General features: G+C 41.3%; 6 protein-coding genes across 6 annotated transcripts; 3 read left to right on the top strand and 3 right to left on the bottom strand.

The window, feature by feature from the left end:
• Positions 1-728: 728 nt before the first annotated feature.
• LOC108120964 (uncharacterized) lies at positions 729-2242 on the top strand. The gene is made up of 3 exons (XM_017234843.3): positions 729-1021; positions 1075-1417; positions 1485-2242. The coding sequence occupies exons 1-3, from the start codon at positions 825-827 to the stop codon at positions 2160-2162; spliced, it is 1218 nt and encodes a 405-aa protein (XP_017090332.2). The 5' UTR covers positions 729-824; the 3' UTR covers positions 2163-2242.
• Positions 2195-4628, bottom strand: TM4SF (Transmembrane 4 superfamily). The gene is made up of 5 exons (XM_017234844.3): positions 4207-4628; positions 3247-3435; positions 3000-3185; positions 2710-2910; positions 2195-2642 (listed from the first exon to the last, which is right to left on the bottom strand). The coding sequence occupies exons 1-5, from the start codon at positions 4270-4272 to the stop codon at positions 2424-2426; spliced, it is 861 nt and encodes a 286-aa protein (XP_017090333.1). The 5' UTR covers positions 4273-4628; the 3' UTR covers positions 2195-2423.
• A 480-nt stretch (positions 4629-5108) lies between these two features.
• Positions 5109-13559, bottom strand: ken (ken and barbie). Its single transcript, XM_017234802.2, has 3 exons — positions 12817-13559; positions 7504-7673; positions 5109-7442 (listed from the first exon to the last, which is right to left on the bottom strand). Exons 1-3 carry the CDS (start codon positions 12823-12825, stop codon positions 5837-5839), a joined length of 1785 nt encoding a protein of 594 aa, XP_017090291.1. The 5' UTR covers positions 12826-13559; the 3' UTR covers positions 5109-5836.
• A 1300-nt stretch (positions 13560-14859) lies between these two features.
• Positions 14860-16855, top strand: Mtpbeta (mitochondrial trifunctional protein beta subunit). The gene is made up of 4 exons (XM_017234803.3): positions 14860-15017; positions 15266-15428; positions 15493-15667; positions 15726-16855. Exons 1-4 carry the CDS (start codon positions 14954-14956, stop codon positions 16734-16736), a joined length of 1413 nt encoding a protein of 470 aa, XP_017090292.2. The 5' UTR covers positions 14860-14953; the 3' UTR covers positions 16737-16855.
• LOC108120939 (NADH dehydrogenase [ubiquinone] 1 alpha subcomplex assembly factor 3) lies at positions 16782-17737 on the bottom strand. Its single transcript, XM_017234804.3, has 3 exons — positions 17397-17737; positions 17110-17308; positions 16782-17050 (listed from the first exon to the last, which is right to left on the bottom strand). Exons 1-3 carry the CDS (start codon positions 17645-17647, stop codon positions 16910-16912), a joined length of 591 nt encoding a protein of 196 aa, XP_017090293.2. The 5' UTR covers positions 17648-17737; the 3' UTR covers positions 16782-16909.
• Positions 17738-17929: 192 nt separating this feature from the next.
• Positions 17930-20037, top strand: Cpes (Ceramide phosphoethanolamine synthase). Its single transcript, XM_017234795.3, has 2 exons — positions 17930-18208; positions 18635-20037. The coding sequence occupies exon 2, from the start codon at positions 18696-18698 to the stop codon at positions 19812-19814; it is 1119 nt and encodes a 372-aa protein (XP_017090284.1). The 5' UTR covers positions 17930-18208; positions 18635-18695; the 3' UTR covers positions 19815-20037.
• The last annotated feature ends 1716 nt before the right edge of the window (positions 20038-21753 follow it).

The following is a 21753-nucleotide window of genomic DNA, read 5'->3' as shown; positions in this document are numbered from 1 at the left end:
GTGACGATTGAGGGTGGAAAGGTCAACCGAACCGTATAAATTGTTGACACTTACCCATGAGTGGGCATGAATTCTATTCAATTAACATTTGGTTTCGGAGGATATAAAAGAATTATGGGAATTTAAGGAGCTTATATAGTGGCTTTTGTGCGATGTTCATTTTATCCTTGAAACACGTAACTCGTTAAGGAAAAGGGGAATTTTTATTAGGCAGCAATATTTGTTTAATTTTTATGTGACATCTGTACAAAATTTTTAAACGAAACGTTAAGTATTTGGTATCAAAAAACTCCTAAATGATAAACCTTCCATGGAATAAGTTCTTTCTCAAAACATTTTTGAGTTTTCTTATATTTTTTTAACTAGTCTGACCAGCTTAATATATATTGTTTTAATTTTCAATAAACAAGGTATAAAATCCTTTGAACTATCTAAAATATGGCAAAATATGTAATTTAAATAAATTATTAAAAATTATGGAGTAGTCTAATGTGATTATCCTTCAGTCCTTGTTTCATTTTTACTGTTCCAACATTTAGAAAATAAAAACCACAAAAAAAATTACCAAACATAATAAACATTTCTTTTTAATTTTTATTTGTGACTGTTCTGTTTTTTATTCTGTACGTGAGACTAAAATTAAATAAAAAATTAAAGTTTGTTTATTTAAAAGTTTCTGTCTTTTAAAATATTTCTTGCGTCCAGCAGATGGCGCTGCGTATATGCAACGACTTATCGATATATCTATCGGCAGTTCACCAGCTCTAATATCAGCCCCGGTTATATTATTTTTGGTTATATTTTTATGAATTAAAACAAGCACAATGTTGCGATCGAGGATCTCATGCGCCCTACCCACGAGGCGGTTGATGTCTTACTTGTCGCCGGAATTCAATAAGCTGGCAAACGAGGGCCCTAAGTTATCCGCTGTTAGCCATGTTGCTGCCAATATGGATTTGGACCTCTTCGTCAATCCGGACAACCGTCCAATGGATCTGGTCGACAGGCTAGCGAAGCTAAGGTTCGTGTTCGACTTCAATGTATAAGATAAACCCAACAGTAGAAATTTTGCAGGAGCCAAAAGGAAGCTAGTTTGGTGCCCCTCTTTCCAAGTGTTTTGGTCAAACAGCTGCTAGACTCCACCAATCCCCAAGAAGCGATATCAGTGTTACGTAGTCCAACACAGTACGGCCTGTTTGTTGACCAGTTTTCCGGCTGCTTCTTAATGGATGTCCTGCTACACAATGGCAATGCTGTGGAAGCAGCTCAAGTGGCTGCTATTCTCGTGGAAAGGGGCTTATGCAACAACGAGCTGGTCGAGGCGCTGGCCCTCCAGTCATTCTATAGTTTTGCAAAAGACTTCAAGCCCGTCGTTTCAGAGCAGCAGGAAAAGCCCGCTCCCAAAAAAAGCGATGTGGTGAGATAAAAAGTCATTTGAATTGATCTATAGCTATAAAGTTTAAATCTTTCGTTCTCTGCTGCAGGAAAAAGTCCGTGTAAAATTCATCCGCAACTACCACGAGGATCCCAGCGAAAACACCGAAGAAAAAAAACTGGGGCGGGCTATGGTTAAAATTGGTTCCGGTGAAGGGTCCTTGAAAGAGCTTGAACAAAACATTGCCCTTCTTGGCTATGTAGTATCCGGACAGCTGACCGAAGCTTCCGCATTTCTTGAAAAAAACAAACTAGCTTTTTATAAGGACACTCTTTCTGCAGCACAAAATGCATTGGAAGGTTTGAAGCTGGAAGGAGCGGAGGAACTTACCAAGTCGCTGCAGGAAGCCGTTGAAAAATCTACGAAAACCAATGCTATCGTAGAATTGCTGGAAAACAGCGTCAAAAGCAGTGCCCAAAAGTTCGAACCAAAACTGCTGGCCGACTACGGCGATTCCTACCAAAAGTGGGCGACAGAGTTTGAAAAAGCCGTAAGTATAAAGACCGAGGAACGAAGCCTGGAGGCGCGAAAGGATAACATTAACAAGACCTTAAGCGAGCTGGAACTGAGACGTCAAAACCTGTGGTATTTCGAGAACAAGGACGACATAGACATCCAGATCTACAAAAAGAAGGTGTACTATCCAAAGCGCTGGTTCGGCAAAAAGAAGAAGCCAAAGGCAGTCGACACGTTCTATGTCCCTCCAAATATCACGCACAACGCATAACATTTGACCCCCTTTGGCCAAAACAAGTTAGATCCAATTGTTTTTAAGCTTTAATTAAACTACTGGAGAGTTAATCCAAATTCAAATGTTGTTTCTTTTCTCGAACGTTAAATTGTTTAAAATTACCATAACGTAACATTGAGGGTCACAGTTATATTCATTCCATCATCTCAGTTTACAACATTTTTTTTTTGTGTTTTTTTTTTATAATTTTTCTTTGGAGTTTCCATAAATTTTTGAATCTTAAAAGCTAATCGTCTGTCATTTGTGCATGGCTGGGGGCAGAGCAGTTTTTAAAACCCGCTGCCCTGGTGCGGAAGGGGATAGATTGATGGGCGACGGTAGGTCATGTCGCTTATCCTGTATGGTTAGTGGCAAAAATTGTTGCTGCTTCTTTTTTCGATTCATGTTCATTGGATGGGTATTGTCGTTCTTGCCGAACAAAATGGTCAGGTGGACAGCACAGAAAATTCCCAGGCTCTGTCGGATACAGAATATATATTTAAAAATTCGCGGAATAAATAAACTTGATAGCTCAGTAGCTCACCTGGAATATGGCTATAATGGCAGCTCCGAAGGCGGTGATCAATAGGCGGTTCTTGATCTGCTCCGAGACGACGGCCAAGCAGCCGCGCTTATAGTGGGTGTCACATGCAGACTCGTAGGCATGTTCCGGACGCGAGCAGCATGACCAGGGCAGCGATAGTCGGCGGTAATCCAGTGGTCCATCCACTCCGCAGCATTGAAGCTAAATTTATGTATTTATAGTTAAATAATTGGTCAGTAAATGAAATTTAAACCCTAAATGTTAATGTAAATTCCACAGATATAGCTCACCTGCGATTGCATCCGGTTCCACAAATGTAGGTTATCCACCTTGGTGCGCGAAAACTTGTCCAAAAACTCTACAAAGGAGTCGTCGATGAAGATTTCTACGGATGTTGGAAGGTTCTCCCGCATGGCCAACGACCAGCCGCAGATGATGAATTGAACACATATGCAGGCCACCAAGAGGGCAGCAAACTGTAGATTTTTACAAAATAATTACTCATCTAAAGAAAATAGTTTGAATAATTCAATTTACCATTCCCAGTAGGCAGCGCTTCCTCTGGTTGGTGGCCTGGCAGCCCATCCAGCAAAGGATGAAGGTCACGGGGCCCAGGCAAAGAAGAATTGCAGCCGGAGCCCACAGCTTGTTCTGCACAATTCCATAGTACACCGAGTGACCCCATAGCAGGGATGTGCCCAAGAATATTTGCGCAGCCCCAGTCAGCTGAAAAATGGGAAAAAAAAACATCCATGCAAGATTGTAGTGTTTCGGGAGAGTCCTTGGCTGTTATCGCAGCTTTTCTGTTCAAGGCCCCCGCACAATTTGGGTGGCCGTGGAAAGGCTTTAACTGCACCGTGTGGTGTGTATTCAGGATGCTACTATGTAGCATGTTCGTCTACTCCCTTTTGACGTCACGCAAAGAAGAAGTACCATGTCGTATATAGCATATATATATATATGTACATATAGGCGCAGCTTTTAAGTAGCTCAAGGTCACTCGAAGTCGGGACTTAAACCGTGTGACTTTATCCCGTCAGACGCAGTGATGTACACAAAGGATATATAGTAAATATATATGTATGTATGTATTTTCGAGGATGCTTGATTCTACACTCTGCAGGGTGTTGGAATGTAAAAAATGCACTTGGCGATTTCAGCAAACATGTCAATAATGTTTTCTACATGAGTGGATACATCACTTGACGTATGGATTGAATGGTAATGAGCTGACACACTTTTGTGAATGAATAACTTTGCACATTTAAAAATAACCAAACAAAGTATAAATAGAATCTCAAAGAATAGCAGATATATTAGAATTCGAAGAAAAATTAAAGATTCTTTTTAATTTCTGGAACGCAAAACACAAAGTTTTGGCCACACACTCACACATTCTGCGTGTCGCAATAGCAACCAACGATGCTTTTACATTTACCTTATGTAATTTGACAAGTAATTATTGCCTTGTTAGGCAAAAAACAATTGCAAACTTACCGCTAGAAGAAAGACATAACTGTAAACTAAATATTTAAAACATTTAATTTTCTTCGGCAAAGCCATTGTAATCTTTCGTCCTTTCGTATCCCCTCCTCCGTTCCTTGTGCTTTACGATTTTACAGCTCGCAATCACGTAGCGTTCGTTACTAAATCGAATCTTTTCTTCTCGTGTATTTGGGCATATGATGTGCGTGTGGGAGTGTGGGCGTTATGTTGTGGACCTCTATTATGATTTCGAAGTTATCTCTCGGGATTTCAGTTTCCAATCTTCACAATGCACCGCACTAAAATTATCCACATTTTCGCGAAGCAACTCTCGAACCGACTTCTCAGATGCAATTTTTAACTAAAAATAACACTAAACGTTAACTCCAAGCGTTAACACGAATCGTCAGCAATCGTCTGACCAACTTGTTCCTTGTTTTGTTATACTTGGCGACAGTGCGAATATATTCTATAACCGTGGCGTGCGCCACTTTGGCGCCAAACATCGTTACTTTTTGAATACACAGTTTGAAAGTTATGCGAATGAAGTATTCGCAAACTTTTACAAGCTGGAAATATGCTTTGTTTATAGATTAAAGCATAAATTATAAATAATTTTTAAAATTTACCTATATTTGTTTTTATTTCTTCTAAAAATGCATCGAACTTTTGAATTTCAATTTTTGTTGACGCAGTATGACCACCATTAATGACTGAAGTGTGGCCATCTTTTCGATAAATACCAAGTGCAAAAGCTTAATTCAAAAAAACTATCGATAAATGGAGTTGATCGTTTCCGTTACAAAAATCAACTTCCGGAATAGATGGAATCTTAATCGCTAAATTTTTAAATCCTATAACCCTTTTATATTTTTCAAATAAAACCCCGCAACCCACAAAAACACAAGTAAGAATTCGGTTTAACATAAAATATATTTCTAAAAAATTGCTTGAAAAAAGTATAAACAAAACGGAAATGCTTTTCTGATTCTTTTCTTTTTTTTGTTTGTTTGTTTTGCGAGCATGCCAATTTATACTGTACAATTTACACTTTTATTGGCGGCTTAGGAGGGAATATGTGTGAAATCTTAACATGAAAAAAGTGTGTGTGTCAAAAAAGTATTCAAAAATTTCGGTAATGAAGTTCATGTAAGACATTTTGGAAATACAATAGAAATTACAATACCTTGCGTATAAAAATATCCTTAAAAATATAATTGCTCCACTATGAAATGGACCAGCCGTTTTAAAAAGATTGGGGGTCGTAGTAGTAGTGGAAGTATTGATTGAATGGGGGTAGTATTGAATGTCGAATAAAATTTAAATGAGAAAACAACGTGATTGGCCTCCCGTGCGCATCGTAGGATGCAGATGCGGATTCGGATCTGGAGCTCCATGCCGTTGGTTAGGTGAAATATATATATATATATGTACATATATATTATCGAGCGGAGTCGCGTGAATGTGTTGGTAAACTTATGATTTAAATGTACATTTTACATATTTATACAATAGGCAATTAAATCTGTTACTGTTACCGTACGATTGTATTATTGTATATATTTAAAATTCAGGTCTCTTTGCAGTGGTCCGTCCGGCGGATCGGACAGATCGGATACTCGGATGATCGGTTGGCTATTCGCTATTCGCGCAGGTTCTTGGTCAGCAGCAGGTTGTTGTGGTGGCCGGACAGGTGGCGTACCAGCTCCTGGACCGATTCGAAGCACATGGAGCAGAAACAGCAACTGTAACGATTTTCCGTATCCGCCCCGTTGGTTGTGGTAATGACATTCCGATGGACCGAACACAGATGCTTTAGCAGGTGGGCCTTTTGCTTGAACATGGCCACGCAGAGGCGGCAGGCAAACGGCTTCTCGCCGGTGTGAACACGCAGATGGGTCTTCAGATTCCAGGACATACCGAATTGCTTGCCACAGTACTCGCAGCGGTACTCTCGCACCGACGAGGCGTGTGTGTTGCTGCCGGCAAGGTTTGATCCTGATCCCGAACCGGAAGCGGAACCACTTCTGCCCTCCGGATGGTCAAGGTTCAGGCTAATGTGCGACAGACTAGAGAGTCGCGACTGCAGATTGGGCATTGCGGACATGGCGGCATTCTGATTCGATTGCCACTGATAGACAAACTGCGGCCCCAGATGCATGGGCATCTCTGGGCTCTGGGCGCGATTCCGTTGCGCCTCCAATAGCTGTTTTCGGTCCGGCGTCAGAGTGTCTCCGTTTAGAGCTCCGTCCTCCAGGTGGGATAACATGTTCTTCTCCGAGCCGAAGCCGGAGATGGGCGATGTCGTTGACTTGACCAGACGGAGCTCCTCGAGGAAATTGTGCTGGTACGAGGTGAACGGTTGGTTGTCACTCTGTGTGTTATGGAATCCCGGCCGTCGCTTTCGATGCGGTGTAACGACATAGTTTTCCGGCGAGCTGTTAATGTCGGAGCCATCGGATAATGGTTTCATTACGTCCTTGTGTGAGTCGAAGAATAGTCCTTTGCGTTTTGTGCTCTCGCTGGCGTTCACCGCCAGATCGATGCCACTGTGGTCTGATCCGGATCCATGGGTTCGGCTTGTGGAGTTCTCGCTTTTCGTCCGAAGGTCAAGTGATAGGTTGACGGGATTTATAGCTGAACTGCTGTTATTATTGTTATTGTTGTTGTTGTTGTGGTGGTGGTGCTGGTGGTGGTGGTTGCTGCTGCTACTGATGTTGCTGTTGCTACCGCTAGTTCCGCTTGGTGGGGCATTCGAGAGATTTACAATTTCATCGGTGTCTTTGTCGCTTTTGTTGTCCTTGTGGGTGCAGTCGTCATCGTCCTCGTCCTTGTGAATGCCACCACTACGGTCGCACTCGGTGGCGCTCTCGCAGTTATCCCCCGAGTTGTAGGCAACTGAGAAATCGGCCGCATGACGCGACTCATCAACGCTGTCCACCTCATACTTTAGCGTCTGATCGGGCTCCAGATTTTGGGGGGAGGCGAACTGCTGCTTCCGCCTGTCCGCTCGCTCCCGCAGGCTGCCGCACTTGCTGTTCAGATAGGCAGAGTCGGTGGTCTTCCAGCTGTCTGACTTGATTTGCAGCAGCAACAGCAGATCGTGTAAATAGTTCACATCCCTGGATGTGATGCAAGTCTGGCCGGAGTACAGAAAGTCCAGCAGGAATTTAAAATAGGTTGCATTCACATCGGGAAAGTAAACGGTGGTAGAGCAGTCGCTCAAGTGGGTGTCCTCCAGGAGGGTCCTTCCAAAGAAAGTAATACATTAATCGTTAAGATTAGGATCTTTTTTTGTAAAGTATTTACCTGATGAGAGGACTGGCTGCTGCCAGGACCAGTTTATGGGCATGCAGCTTCACTTTGTTCTCGCAGACTATGGTCAGGTCTGCTGGGTGCTCCCCTCTGAAGGCTGCTCCGATTTCTTTGAGTATGCACTCGCCATGCTTGCTATATTGCAACATCAACATTCTTTGAAACTGCAAATGGAAGAGCAAATATGCCGAGATTCGTAAGATTTTCTAGCAATAGCTTTGGGGCAGATCATGAATATCAAATTACAAGCAAAGCTATATGATAATACTGCACCGATCGGTATATAATGTAGAAAAGAATCTGTAGATTCTTACCCCAAAAGACAGAAGAATTTAAAGAGTTCTTTCTTCCATAAAATTAACGATTTTTAAGCTTAAAATATTCAAGACTTGTTTCAAGACGATGTGAGATCTGTAGAAGTTGAAATGAAAATAATTTCTATATAATAATCATGTGGGGCATGCTTGCAGTAAAAGTCAAGTCAGCCAAATAGAAAGTTTCCGAATGGAAAATGTCTGCATCTGTCTCTGTTTCTCAGTTACTTTGGCCAGTAAGTATTACCACTAACCATACAGCATATAGACAACCCATTTCATACAACGAAAATGGACGCGAAAATTTCTTGCTACAGGCCCCAGCAGGCCCCAGAGCGGATTTCTTACGCTCTCTTACGCTCATCGTTCGTTCATCTTACGCTCATTCTCGCATTAAATGTTTTCTGTTTCTCAGTCTCTAAACGGAGCGCGATGAAGAAGGTTGGCCTGCGCTTCGGTTGATCTTTGTATGTATGCGTGTCACACATTCACATACATGGGTGTATGTGTGCGTGCGATTTCGTTTCGAAGCCAGCGCACAAAATTTTGATTTTTCTTACTTTTAAGGCTTGCTACCCTAACAAAATTCGGGTATTCGTTATTTGATGAAATGACGAAAGAAATTATATTATTTTGTATATTATATTTTTTTATTATTTCAGCATACATTTTTAATTTATTTAGGAATAAGATTAAGTGTTAGTAGTAAAATGTTTTCTGTATATATATTTTTACGAATCATTAAAAATCAATATACTGAGAAAGTGTCAGAGTATATTTCGGTCGGAGTCACTTAAAGCGCCGTTTGCTTTTAAGTTTTTGTTGTTCTGCAAGAGGCTTGTGCATGCCTACTCTAACGATGGAATGATTTTTAGGGGAGGGTGAAGACGGGTGAAGAATTAAATTACTTTTTAAAGTTATTATATATAAGGAAATATATATAAGGAAATTATTAAATTAACGACAATAATTTAATTAAATCTCACAATAACCCAAAATATAATAACAAGTGCCTGAAAAATTGTAAACAAAAAAGGTAAACAAGTCCATCAGCTGTTTTCGTGTCTTCACCCTCCCCTAAAAATCATTCCATCGTTAGAGTAGGCATGCACAAGCCTCTTGCAGAACAACAAAAACTTAAAAGCAATCGGCGCTTTAAGTGACTCCGACCGAAATATACTCTGACACTTTCTCAGTATATTGATTTTTAATGATTCGTAAAAATATATATACAGAAAACATTTTACTACTAACACTTAATCTTATTCCTAAATAAATTAAAAATGTATGCTGAAATAATAAAAAAAAATAAAATAAAAAATAATATAATTTCTTTCGTCATTTCATCAAATAACGAATACCCGAATTTTGTTAGGGTAGCAAGCCTTAAAAGTAAGAAAAATCAAAATTTTGTGCGCTGGCTTCGAAACGAAATCGCACGCACACATACACCCATGTATGTGAATGTGTGACACGCATACATACAAAGATCAACCGAAGCGCAGGCCAACCTTCTTCATCGCGCTCCGTTTAGAGACTGAGAAACAGAAAACATTTATTGCGAGAATGAGCGTAAGATGAACGAACGATGAGCGTAAGAGAGCGTAAGAAATCCGCTCTGGGGCCTGCTGGGGCCTGTCGCAAGAAATTTTCGCGTCCATTTTCGTTGTATGAAATGGGTTGTCTATATGCTGTATGGTTAGTGGTATTACACAATCTGCCTTTCACCGAAAGTGTCTCCTCCGTCAGGCCCCCAGACCGTCTCAGTCTTTCTCTTTCCAGCGATTGTGTCATGCACGCATACAGTTGCAGCCATACAAACACCTACACAGTCTATTGTGTTAGAAAAAGGATCGCCATTCGAAAGTGCTTTCCATAACGGAATCGTATGCTCCCCATGGAAACTGGAATTTCAGCATATGCATGTATGTAAGTATGTACTGTTGCTGGCATTAACAAACTGCACATAAAGCAATAGTAAATGTTTACTAATCAGGTTTTTAGGTTTTTGTCTGTACTTGGTGTTTTTGTAATACCCACCAGTGCAGCCCACAGTCGTCATTGTTGGAAAAGATGAAAGCTTAACTTCCATAGAGCAGTTGCCAAAGAAACGCTCCACTATGCTATTGTTGTTGTTGCTGGTAGCTGGTAGCTGCCTCAAAAAAGCTTTCCCACTGCGTTGGTGTTGTTGCTATTGCCGCCTTTGCTTGGATTCGAGTTTGGCGCGATGCGATGAAATTGTTACACAGAAATTCGCTGGCCTGTGCGATTGTATCGGTGTAAGCCCCCAAAGTTTTGTTCATGTGTGTATGTGTGTTTGGCTCCACAGTGCAGTTCGTGGAAGTGTTGGTGTATTGGTGTATTTGGGGGGGGGACCACCATTATTGTATTGTGCAAGAGCATGGCTTGTAAGCTCTTTTTTTTTGTTTGTGCCTTTGTGTGTGTGAGTGCCAGTCTGCATGGCCCCACAAAAAAAAAATTTTAAACCAAAAGCGAAGCTAAAAGTTCAGCAGCAGCAGCAGATCTCAAAAAAAAAAAAAAAAAAACTTCAGAAAGATAGTCTTGCTTTTTGTTACGCTCTGCTGCGTCCCCATCTTTCGTCTCCTCGCCACCGCCATGCCCCCCTCTCGCTGGCGTGGAGACGAAACGTTCACTTTCAATAAAACTTGAATGACTGGCTTGGCGGAGATCAAGAGAATGGGAATGCTTTTTTTTGTTTTTTTTTTTTTTTTTTTTGTTTTTGTTGTTTTCATGGGAAGCGAAAGCTGAAAAGAGGCTAGATCGTTTCGCGAGAGGGGGGGAGGTGGGGGCTCAGGTTCTAACGATGGGAATGCTTTCAAAATCTGACTAGTTTATGCTTCCATGGCCGTTCACTTTCCAACAGGGCTTTCCAGATTTCGCAACAGTAAAACGTACAGGTACGCAACAGAGCCAAAAACCATAACCAGTGTATCCATATTAAAAAAGGTGAAAGTTCATTCTGAACGGAGGAGGGCTCACACTGATCTCTAGCTTTAACTGGAAAAATGCTGCTGGGGGACTGGAATGAATTTTAATTGAACATATGACGGACGAAAGGGATATAGCGAGCTGTTCGCATTTCAACATTTCTCCTCTCTTCGCTATACACATATACGGACAGACAGACATATAGATCCAACTGGAAATGAGAATGAAAGGGACAAAGCAGAAGAGGAAACGATCGAGAGTAGAAGCGAGACAAAACAAAACGCGCTAACTCACAATGCGCGCATAAAAATCACCTTTCACAAAAAGCTTTTCTCTCTATGCTTGTGTATGTACAGTACGGTATGGTATGTATGTATGTATGTTTATTTGTAAGATCGGGGTATAAGGCAACAGCAACAGCAAAAAGCTAAACAAAACCAAAATCATATCGACATACATATTGTAGATTGAAACATACAAACGGACAGAGAACGCAATCGCATATGTATGTATGTATGTATGTATGCTTTGTGGCACTCTATACTTTCGGATTTTTGTCGTCGTCATCGTTTCGATGTAATGTAAGTGTAGTTTACAATTACTCTTTCCCTCGATGGTGGTATGGATGTGTGGGTGTGTGCAGATTGCGTGAGTGTTTGCTTGACATGTTTACGAATATAAAGCACATGTCTATTTCCAAAGTGGAAGAGAACGGGAACGGGGCAACTCATCAGATCGAAGGCCTCAAAAGAGAAAGCGAATAAATAAACGGGCAACACGGTTTTGAAAGTCCCACCAACCAGCAACCAACCAGCTCACAACTCGCAAAAGGTAAAAAGGTAAAAACTCGTTTTTAAAACACCACCCCCCCCTCTCTTAGCACCCCCCCTCCCGGTCGCTCTCTTTCCCCTTTCACGAAAGCTCCCTTGGCAAAAGAAGCACAGAGGAAAATGGCAAAGAGTCAGGCAGTCAGCAGCAGCAGTCGCCGTCGCCATTGTACTTGTTGTAAATGCTACACTCGTAAAAGTGACCCAAATTTGAATTACATAACGTATAAGCTAAGCGATACGATACGATACGATACGCTGCAAAAGATACGGATAACAGTTGTTGTTGTGCGCTGAAGAATGCACTGTACGATCGTTTCTCCCTTTCTCTCAACTGTTAGTATTTTCCCTTTTATAGAATATCAATTAAATTAAAAATCAAAGCTTTCGCTACATATTACATACATACATACTATGTAATGGCACACATTAAGCTACATGGAAACGGAAAAAATAAAAAAAAAAACCCGACATACGAACAGCATATTTTGTAACATCTGCGCGATCGCCCTGTAACCGTGAGGTTGTATGTAGATGGCATTGTGTGCGTGCTTGTTGTATGCTTTGTAGAGGTGTGCTTTTTTCACCTTCACTCTTATTGGAAAGCAGTTAAGTTGGTCGCATTGGACATCGGTGCGTGTGTCTGTCTGTGTCTTCAAATTTCATGACATGCATACAGACATACATACATATATACGCACATTACGCAGACGCTGACAAAAGCACTCGATGAAGGTCACTAAGCCTTTCTTGTCTTTTAGCTGGGCGCTCGTTACGCTGCTGTTGCTGTTGTTGTTGGTGTTTCTGCTGTTTTGATTGTTGTTGCTGCTGCTGGTAGTGCTAATGATGATCAACACGACGAAGATTGGATCGCACGAACACCGAAGCTTCGCGATCCGAGCTTGGAATGTTTTCAGTTTTCTGTTTTCTCTACCACTATTAAGTTAGTTTCTGACCTTGGATGCTTTGTGTGCTTAGGTGCACAAAGAGACACACGTACAACTCAAAACCAACAACAACAACAAAGACTTAAAAAAAAACTAGCAACAAAAATAATACAAAATAAAAAAAAACAAGAGCCCAACCAACTTCAAGTAACAGCTCACATCTTTATCTGCAGGTTTTCGTGTTTCGCTGGCTGATGTTGCAATGCCAGCTACTACGAAAACTAAGCTCCGCGATATAATCTTTTGGGAAAAGCCAGTCTTGAATCTTACCTCTTTCATTAAGTTTGTTTTCAGCAGTTAGTTAATCCAAAACGAATTTCGTGGGTGGGTGGGGAAGATCCAAGCAGATCTGTGGGTAAACACTTTCACGATCTCTACACGGATTGTTGTATTAGTCACGTTCTAATCCTTTCTATTGGTTATATTCATACTGATCTGGTCTGGTCTGGTCTGGTCACCACCCACAACTTTCGATTTCAACATTCACTTGGCTTTCGGAATGTAAAGGTTTCTGTTGATCATATTTGATACACTTTCGGATTCGGATATTTTGCAACTTTCGATGGGAAATATAATTTCTTTTATTTTTTTTTGAGGGGGGGCTTTCCTGGTTCCACTACGCGACTTTTCTTCTTCCTCTGCGACGCAACGAAAGAAACCATCCAACGAACACATACAGTTCCACAACTACCAACACCGAATACCAATTTCCATGCACATGCACAGCACAAAAGTTCACTACAACAGCAACATTAACTTTAACTAGGTTGAAGTTTTGTTTTTTTGTTTTTGTTTTATTGCGAAATAAAAAACTTGATTGGTAAAACTTTTTCTGGCGCGAGCGCGATCGCGAGCACCAGCACGAGAGTGAGAGATCGGATCCGTTGCTCTCTCTTGCTTGTTTCCACTTTCAATTTACGCGCGCACGGATCATCCGTTCAAACGTCTGTCTTCTCTGAACGATTTTTTTCGATTGGTGGTGGAATGGCTGTTGGCCCATGGTGCGCACTGATCTTCGGTGAGGTTTCACTGTACAAATTAGTGTGGCCCGTGCTGCGGATCTCTTTCGAAAAAGTGTGGCCAAAATAAGTTTCGTCAGCTGTTTGTCATGATCGTGCTTTTGCCGCCATATTCTTACCGATTCGGATTTAATGGCTCATAAAAGCACGCCCTATTTGTAACTGAGAGAAAAGGTCAGTGATTAAGCACAACATATAAAATGTTTTTGTAGAAACTAATACTCGATTTAGAAACATAAATTACGAGAAAAATTCACAAACAAGTTTGAAATTTGAGCAAAGAAGCTTAGCTGCCAACACACACCGCCATTTTATGAAACTAAGCGTTTGGCGCCAAAACACAACCTATAAAAAAAAACTTTAATCATACATCTATTTCATCTAAATTTAACATTTCTTATCTCAGTTTCTAGTTTTAACTATTTGATTTAAAGATTTTAAACTTAAAATTTACATATTATGTAGTTTATAGATTTTTTTTTTAGATATTATAATATGAACTGCATAAATGCAGCGACCTGCGAAATAGAACACTACTTTAAGAACTGAAAACACATGTACAGGATTTCGACATTCTAAAATAGAAAGGTTTCACCAATGTCCTTGATCACCAATAAGTCTACATCTATTCTTTGTTTTCTTCCATTGTTATCCTTTAACGATCGTCATTTAGGATGCACACGCCGCTGGCCTACTTTGCATACCCTTTCTTTAACCATTTTAGGGATGTAGTGTCCTTGAGCCTTTTTTCGTCAGATGGTAATAAAATCACCCACTCACAAGCCGTAGAATTTGAATATTATAATAAACTTTTTGTTTTTCAGATCTGAATGTTTTTATTTAGGCTTCAATGTATCTTAATTCTATATATATTTATATTTGCCAATTGCCATCTCTTTTCAGGTATCTGCGCCCATTTGCATACACTGATTCTTTAACTGCTGCACCAATTATTTACACTGCAGTTCAAGGACAAGGTTAATTACCCTTCATTATGGGAAAGGGTAGCGGCTCATTTACAAAGTGACAAATAGACGGACGTACGGGCATCGTAAACAGAACATTTAATAGGATAATCAGGCCCAGCATGGTTCAAGGATATTGGAGAAATCTCTTGCATAGCTTGAATGATCCTTTCGCATAGACGTTGGTACTCCGATGGTTCTTACTTTTGACAACCATTTTTTTCTTATATTTACCGATTTGTATAGAAAGCCTTCTTTGGGAGAGTATTCCATCCTCGGCTTTCAAAAGTTGTATGAAAGCTTTGCGATAGGCCGCCATGCTTAATTATCGATAGCAAACCGCGATCCGGCACTCCTCACTATCACCCACAACAGCTGCAATCAAACGCAACAAGCTCCGAGAAACCACAAAACTTTCGCAAAATGAGCCTCCGAAATGTTTGCGGCAAAGGAAATGCCTTTAACCTGTTGAACGTATCCAGAAATGGTGAGTTTTTCTTCTTTTTTTAAATAATAGTTTAAGCCTGAATAACGGTATGCCGGTTGGACTTTGCCTTCATAAATGTTGTGGCATCAGCAGCCGATTGAATCTCAAGGGCCAAAGTCCAAACTCGAAATTCGCAGTGACGTCTGCGAAGGTTTGCGAACAAGAGATAGGGGGGACCTGATACGAAGTACATCACACTTAAAAATAAAATTTTGTACAAATATGTTTTGATTTTAACTGTTTTTCAGTTCAATGCCGATCTTTGTCAGCCGCCGTGGCTGCTCCACAGCCCAAGCAGCAGAGAAACAGCCAGAATATAGTTTTGGTAGATGGTGTTCGTACACCTTTTCTCACCTCCGGGACAACATATTCCAAGCTGATGCCCCATGAGCTGGCCAGGCACTCGCTTTTGTAGGTTTTTGTTTGCTGAATTTTAAAATATTTTGATTTTTTAAAGTTAACTTTCTACAAATAGGTCTTTGTTGCAAAAGAATCGTCTGGATAAAGAACTCATTGACTATATTGTGTACGGCACAGTTATCCAAGAGGTGAAAACCTCCAACATAGCCCGCGAGGCTGCTCTGGCGGCTGGTTTTAGTGACAAGACACCCGCTCACACCGTCACAATGGCCTGCATCAGTTCCAACGCGGTAATTTAAACCCAAATTCCTATTTTGCGCCATAACTAAAAAACTAATACATTCCTAGGCGATAACAACCGGCATGGGACTGATTGCCACCAACACATACGACGTGATAGTGGCTGGAGGTGTAGAGTTCATGTCCGATGTTCCCATCCGTCATTCACGAAAGATGCGATCCCTTATGCTTAAAGCTAACAAGGCCAAGACCCTTGGACAACGTCTGTCCCTGCTGTCAACATTCAGACCAGGATTCCTGGCTCCCGAGCTCCCTGCCGTAGCTGAATTCTCCTCCGGAGAGACAATGGGACATTCTGCGGATCGTCTGGCCTCTGCTTTTAATGTGTCTCGTGCCGAACAGGATGAGTATGCCCTTAGGTCCCACACTCTCGCCAAGGAAGCCCAACAAAAGGGCTACTTTACAGATCTGGTGCCGTTCAAAGTGTCTGGAGTGGATCAAGTGGTTGACAAGGACAATGGTATTCGAGTCTCGAGCCCCGAGAGCCTGGCCAAGCTAAGGCCTGCCTTTGTAAAGCCCTATGGAACCGTGACTGCGGCCAATGCCTCTTTCCTCACAGACGGTGCTTCTGCTTGCTTAATCATGACGGAAGAGAAAGCTAAGCAGCTGGGCCTTAAGCCGAAGGCTTATCTGCGCGACTTCCTCTATGTTTCCCAGGATCCAGTCAACCAGCTTTTATTAGGACCTGCTTACGGAATTCCGAAGCTTCTCAAGAAGGCCGGACTCACACTTAAGGACATCGATTCATGGGAGATCCACGAGGCTTTCGCTGGTCAAATCGTGGCCAACTTGAAGGCTCTGGACTCCGACTGGTTCTGCAAGACCTACATGGGCCTGAACGAAAAAGTAGGCAGCCCCGATCTGTCCAAGTGGAACAACTGGGGAGGCTCGCTGTCGATCGGCCACCCCTTCGCCGCCACTGGTGTTCGTCTGTGCATGCACACAGCCAACCGCCTGGTTCGGGAGGATGGCAAATTGGGTGTGGTTGCTGCCTGTGCGGCTGGCGGCCAAGGCGTTGCCATGCTTCTTGAGCGCTATCCTGGCGCTACCGCCGACTGAAATCGAAATAGAATTGGAAACGAAGATGGAAAAAAAAGAGTGCAGTTCAACTGCGAGATTGCCTAGCTTTTATACATTTTAAAATACGTATCTCTGAATAAAAAAATCTGAATTTACAATTTGTTTAACTCCTAAACAGGTCACAGCGCCAGCAAGACAAGCATAAGTTCCACTTAGTCCGTTTCATAAAGCTCTTTCTTTTTCAACTTTGCTTGGAGTATGTCGTTCTCGTTGTAGGAGACGTGGAGTGGAGGAATCAACGCGCACGCCACCATACGGTTCTCCGCGTTAAGAAAGTTGAATGTTGCACAAGCCTGAAAATTAGTTCGTGTTAAGCTGGCGGTAATTGAAAATTAAGTCAGGGAATCTCTACCTGCTCGGTGCGAAGAACTTCAACGTTTATCTTATATTTCTTCATAAATTCCACGATCCTTTTGGAAAGAGATGGTGGAGGACTTTGGTCTCCAATACCAATGATCAGCACGTCTATTTTTGGCTCTAGAGTAGGAAACAAGCTGAGACTCTCCTCGTTGATGTCCTCGAAACTGTTCACATTCCACGATAGGACAGACCTAAAGGATAAATATTTTGTATCAATGCATTACACTGCATGCTTGTGTTTACATAAGTAGGCCATATTTTTCAGGTAGGGGCACCTACCTGGGAAATACGCTTATTGGACCAATTAGGACCATGTCGTTGTTAAGCCTGAATCCATATTGGCTGTATCCTGTTATCATTAGACCCAGGTCGGTTTCCGTATTGAAAATGGAAACTTTTGTTTTTCCATCGTGGTCGTAAGCTTTGCTGAATTTTGCGGGAAATGAGTGAAGCTGGCGGACCTCTGAAATACTTGGCCGGATCAGACTGCGGCTCTGCAGAGCAACTGTTCTCAACGCGTGTCTGATCATGTTCTTATAAATATAATAAATGTATTATAATAATTTAAATCAAATTGTTCTTAAACAACTATATTAGCGATGACACTAAACATAGACAGAGATTTCGATAACTTATATGACTGACCACTGGCTTTTTAAGAATCTAGTGACAGGTTCTTAAATGTCTTTTAAAAAGACAAATACCTTAAGAATATAAGAATAATTAAATATGATATAAATAAAATTCTTGGGATATTTTGAAACTTCAAAAGTGCAACCATCGATTGCGTGTTACTTCTGCGAATCGATAAGAGGTATTTTAACTCCAGCGCACGCACGGCCACACTGTTCGGCAAAGTTAAAATTTACGAAATTACGAAAAAATAGAAACTATAAATATTTACCATCTCCTATGTGTACCAATTATAAATATATATGTGTTGTTGTTAACTATATGTATATATAAGAAGAGTTTTGCGAAATATTGAATACCCCACACAGCGCGCGAACAATATATTTATAATCCAATAGTTATAAACAGAATGTTGACAATGTTTTGATACAGTATATTCGTAATGATTCAGCAAGGCGGTGAGTGCAGCTCGTAAACCCCAATTGCCCCCATATCGAGTCCAATTGGTCATTGTGACTCTTTTAATTTGTTAATAATACCAGCATATGCTCAGTTATCAATCACATACATACATATACTCAATACCAACGCAGGTGTATATACAGATATACATAGGTGTGTGATTTATTCGGTGCGTGCTCCACACCACCACACTATCTATAGAAGCCTGTTAATCGTCATTGGCAGTTAAAAGGTTACTAATAGCAAGTTTAATTCTGAGGGGCATGCTAAAAGCTTCCGTAAATACCTGCAGATAGCACTAGGATAGTCGGGGGTGGCCTGATAGTATAGTATGTATGGGAAAATTGAGTCACTTGCTGGACTGGTGGGGCGTTGAACATAAACAAATATTCTAATACGATTCCACTCTTTCGTCATTTCAGTTGTTTCGTGAAATCGCTTCGTTAAGAATTTAGAGTTAAACGCTACCTCAAAGTATCAAACATGATTGGACCCAGTTCACAGATCAGCAAGATCCTGCTAACGCTGCTGTTCCTGCTGATCATATTCTACATTTTTATGGACGTGGAACTCTATCTGCGAATCCATAATTATATTATCGAACGAAACTACCACACCAATGTCTCTACAAGCTCCGTAAGCTCCCAGTCGACGTCGGAATCTGGCAGCAGCACGAAACTACCCACCGCCGAGAAGCAGCCGTCCTACGAGGATCACACCTGGATATCCTGTGATATTAATCCCCTCTGTCATGTCACGGTCAAAGCAATTCTTTTGGACCACACCAATCACTATCTCTTCGCTCCACTGGCCACGATATTCGACAATGTGATCGGGTTTTCGCGCTCCACCTTCATCACACCCAACATGATATCGTTCTTTCACGTGGGCGTGGCTTGTCTGGCGGGAAAATTGGTGGCCTCGGATAGTCTCGGCTACCGCAGACTGGGAGTGCTCCTGTTCCAGATACGCACCTTCCTGGATGACTTAGATGGACATGTGGCTCGTGTCCGGAAGCACATCCGCGGTGAACGCTCCGAGATCGGTACATCGGGATACTATGTAGACGGCTTGTGCGACGGACTGGGGTGCATAGCCCTGCTGCTTGGTATATTTTTTTACCTTAAGAACAATCCCCCCAGAAGAGGCTACTCTATTATCCCGATGAGCGACTCCAAGGTTCCGGAGCCAACGATGATCCCTAAGATGAAGGCCACCACACGCAAAGTAGCAAAGAACGTGATCAGCTTCACGGGACAACTGCTGCTCAGCTCGACGGCGTGGAATCGCTACATTGCCGTCTACCAAAACATGTTGGAGCGCGAAGATGTTAGCACAGGGCAATCGCACTGCCAGGACTACGTCTTCAAGTCCAGCTGGTTTTTCTGCGTGGCCTGGATGTGGCGCATCGTCAACGTTCACGCGTTGCTCCACTGTGTACTCCTGAGCATATTCTGCGACAAACTGTGGGACTTCCTGCGCGCGATCAGATATAGCGGGTATATCATCTTGTTAGTTGCTATTTGTATAACTGAAATGCACATTCTGGAGGCACAGAACTACATTTTTAACTCTACGGCGTGCAGTAATATTTCACTGTGATTTTACTAATATTACGATAAAATACAATAATATTTGTGTAGTGCAAATCAACGATGCCTTTTTTATTGTGTAATGTATCATTATTGTTAGACTGCTCTCACAAAAAACTCAGCACCGCCAAATCACAAACTTTTCGAAATCTAATGCATTTTGTCATTTGAAAGCGGTCTGCAAGAGTAGCGACTTCAGCTGTAAATAATAAATGTTATTGGTAAATGTAAAATCGTTTATTTATTTATTTATATGTCTATACATTTTATGGAAAAAAAATAGTAATTATGATAGTTCTGTTGGGAGGGGAATGTGGGACTTGAAGCACTGCACACAAGGTGGTACGCTGTTTCATGTTTGGATATAAATTGGCAGAGACATGGCCAACCAAAGGGAGAACCCACCAATGGCTATCCAAAGGGGAAAACCCAGGGGGGCACCCCTTGGAAAAATTTGAAAACTGTGTTTAAGAAATGTTCTGAATGAGGAAAGTCGCTTTTGGGTTCGCTGATTACTAAATGGTACTTTATTTCCTGATCGGATACGAATTGGCAGAGCTATGGCCATCAGAATGAGCTAAAGTGTATAAATTTTGAAAACCCACAAAATTGTAGGCGAACCCCTTGGAAAAAATTCGAAAAATTTGAAAGCTATATTTAAGCAGTGTTTTGAATGAGGAAAGTCGCTTTTGGGTTCGCTGATTACTAAATGCTACTTTATTTCCTGATCGGATACGAATTGGCAGAGCTATGGCCATCAGAAGGAGCAAAAGTGTGGAAATTGGGAAAACACACAAAATTGTAGGGGAACCCCTTGGAAAAAATTCGAAAAATTTGAAAACTATATTTAAGCAATGTTTTGAATGAGGAAAGTCGCACTTGGGTTCGCTGATTACTAAATGGTACTTTATTTCCCGATCGGATGAAGATTGGCAGAGCTATGGCCATCAGAAGGAGCAAAAGTGTGGAAATTGGGAAAACACACAAAATTGTAGGGGAACCCCTTGGAAAAAATTCGAAAAATTTGAAAACTATATTTAAGCAATGTTTTCAATGAGGAAAGTCGCTTTTGGGTTCGCTGATTACTAAATGGTACTTTATTTCCCGATCGGATGAAGATTGGCAGAGCTATGGCCATCAGAAGGAGCAAAAGTGTATACATTTGGAAAACCCACAAAATTGTAGGGGAACCCCTTGGAAAAAATTCGAAAAATTTGAAAACTATATTTAAGCAATGTTTTGAATGAGGAAAGTCGCACTTGGGTTCGCTGATTACTAAATGGTACTTTATTTCCCGATCGGATGAAGATTGGCAGAGCTATGGCCATCAGAAGGAGCAAAAGTGTGGAAATTGGGAAAACACACAAAATTGTAGGGGAACCCCTTGGAAAAAATTCGAAAAATTTGAAAACTATATTTAAGCAATGTTTTGAATGAGGAATGTCGCTTTTGGGTTCGCTGATTACTAAATGCTACTTTATTTCCTGATCGGATACGAATTGGCAGAGCTGTGGCCATCAGAAGGAGCAAAAGTGTATACATTTGGAAAACCCACAAAATTGTAGGGGAACCCCTTGGAAAAAATTCGAAAAATTTGAAAACTATATTTAAGCAATGTTTTGAATGAGGAAAGTCGCTTTTGGGTTCGCTGATTACTAAATGGTACTTTATTTCCTGATCGGATACGAATTTGCAGAGCTATGGCCATCAGAAGGAGCAAAAGTGTGGAAATTGGGAAAACCCACAAAATTGTAGGGGAACCCCTTGGAAAAAATTCGAAAAATTTGAAAACTATATTTAAGCAATGTTTTGAATGAGGAAAGTCGCACTTGGGTTCGCTGATTACTAAATGGTACTTTATTTCCTGATCGGATACGAATTGGCAGAGCTATGGCCATCAGAAGGAGCAGAAGTGTGGAAATTGGGAAAACCCACAAAATTGTAGGGGA

Source organism: Drosophila bipectinata, chromosome 2R (assembly GCF_030179905.1).
Source record: "Drosophila bipectinata strain 14024-0381.07 chromosome 2R, DbipHiC1v2, whole genome shotgun sequence".
Taxonomy (NCBI): Eukaryota; Metazoa; Arthropoda; class Insecta; order Diptera; family Drosophilidae; genus Drosophila; species Drosophila bipectinata.
This window is presented reverse-complemented; position numbering and strand designations above follow the sequence as displayed.

Bases quoted from the DNA above. Each gene is read 5' to 3' on its own strand.
- LOC108120964 (XM_017234843.3), top strand. From the start codon at position 825: ATGTTGCGATCGAGGATCTCATGCGCCCTACCCACGAGGCGGTTGATG. The intron at 1,022-1,074 runs GTTCGTGTTCGA...GAAATTTTGCAG, and splicing joins GACAGGCTAGCGAAGCTAAG to GAGCCAAAAGGAAGCTAGTT. The intron at 1,418-1,484 runs GTGAGATAAAAA...TCTCTGCTGCAG, and splicing joins CTCCCAAAAAAAGCGATGTG to GAAAAAGTCCGTGTAAAATT.
- TM4SF (XM_017234844.3), bottom strand. From the start codon at position 4,272: ATGGCTTTGCCGAAGAAAATTAAATGTTTTAAATATTTAGTTTACAGT. The intron at 3,436-4,206 runs GTAAGTTTGCAA...CCCATTTTTCAG, and splicing joins GTTATGTCTTTCTTCTAGCG to CTGACTGGGGCTGCGCAAAT. The intron at 2,911-2,999 runs GTGAGCTATATC...ACATAAATTTAG, and splicing joins GGAACCGGATGCAATCGCAG to CTTCAATGCTGCGGAGTGGA.
- ken (XM_017234802.2), bottom strand. The intron at 7,443-7,503 runs GTAAATACTTTA...TTTCTTTGGAAG, and splicing joins GCAGCCAGTCCTCTCATCAG to GACCCTCCTGGAGGACACCC.
- Mtpbeta (XM_017234803.3), top strand. From the start codon at position 14,954: ATGAGCCTCCGAAATGTTTGCGGCAAAGGAAATGCCTTTAACCTGTTG. The intron at 15,018-15,265 runs GTGAGTTTTTCT...ACTGTTTTTCAG, and splicing joins GTTGAACGTATCCAGAAATG to TTCAATGCCGATCTTTGTCA. The intron at 15,429-15,492 runs GTAGGTTTTTGT...TTCTACAAATAG, and splicing joins CTGGCCAGGCACTCGCTTTT to GTCTTTGTTGCAAAAGAATC.
- LOC108120939 (XM_017234804.3), bottom strand. From the start codon at position 17,647: ATGATCAGACACGCGTTGAGAACAGTTGCTCTGCAGAGCCGCAGTCTG. The intron at 17,309-17,396 runs GTAGGTGCCCCT...TTTATCCTTTAG, and splicing joins CCAATAAGCGTATTTCCCAG to GTCTGTCCTATCGTGGAATG. The intron at 17,051-17,109 runs GTAGAGATTCCC...ACTAATTTTCAG, and splicing joins AAGTTCTTCGCACCGAGCAG to GCTTGTGCAACATTCAACTT.
- Cpes (XM_017234795.3), top strand. From the start codon at position 18,696: ATGATTGGACCCAGTTCACAGATCAGCAAGATCCTGCTAACGCTGCTG.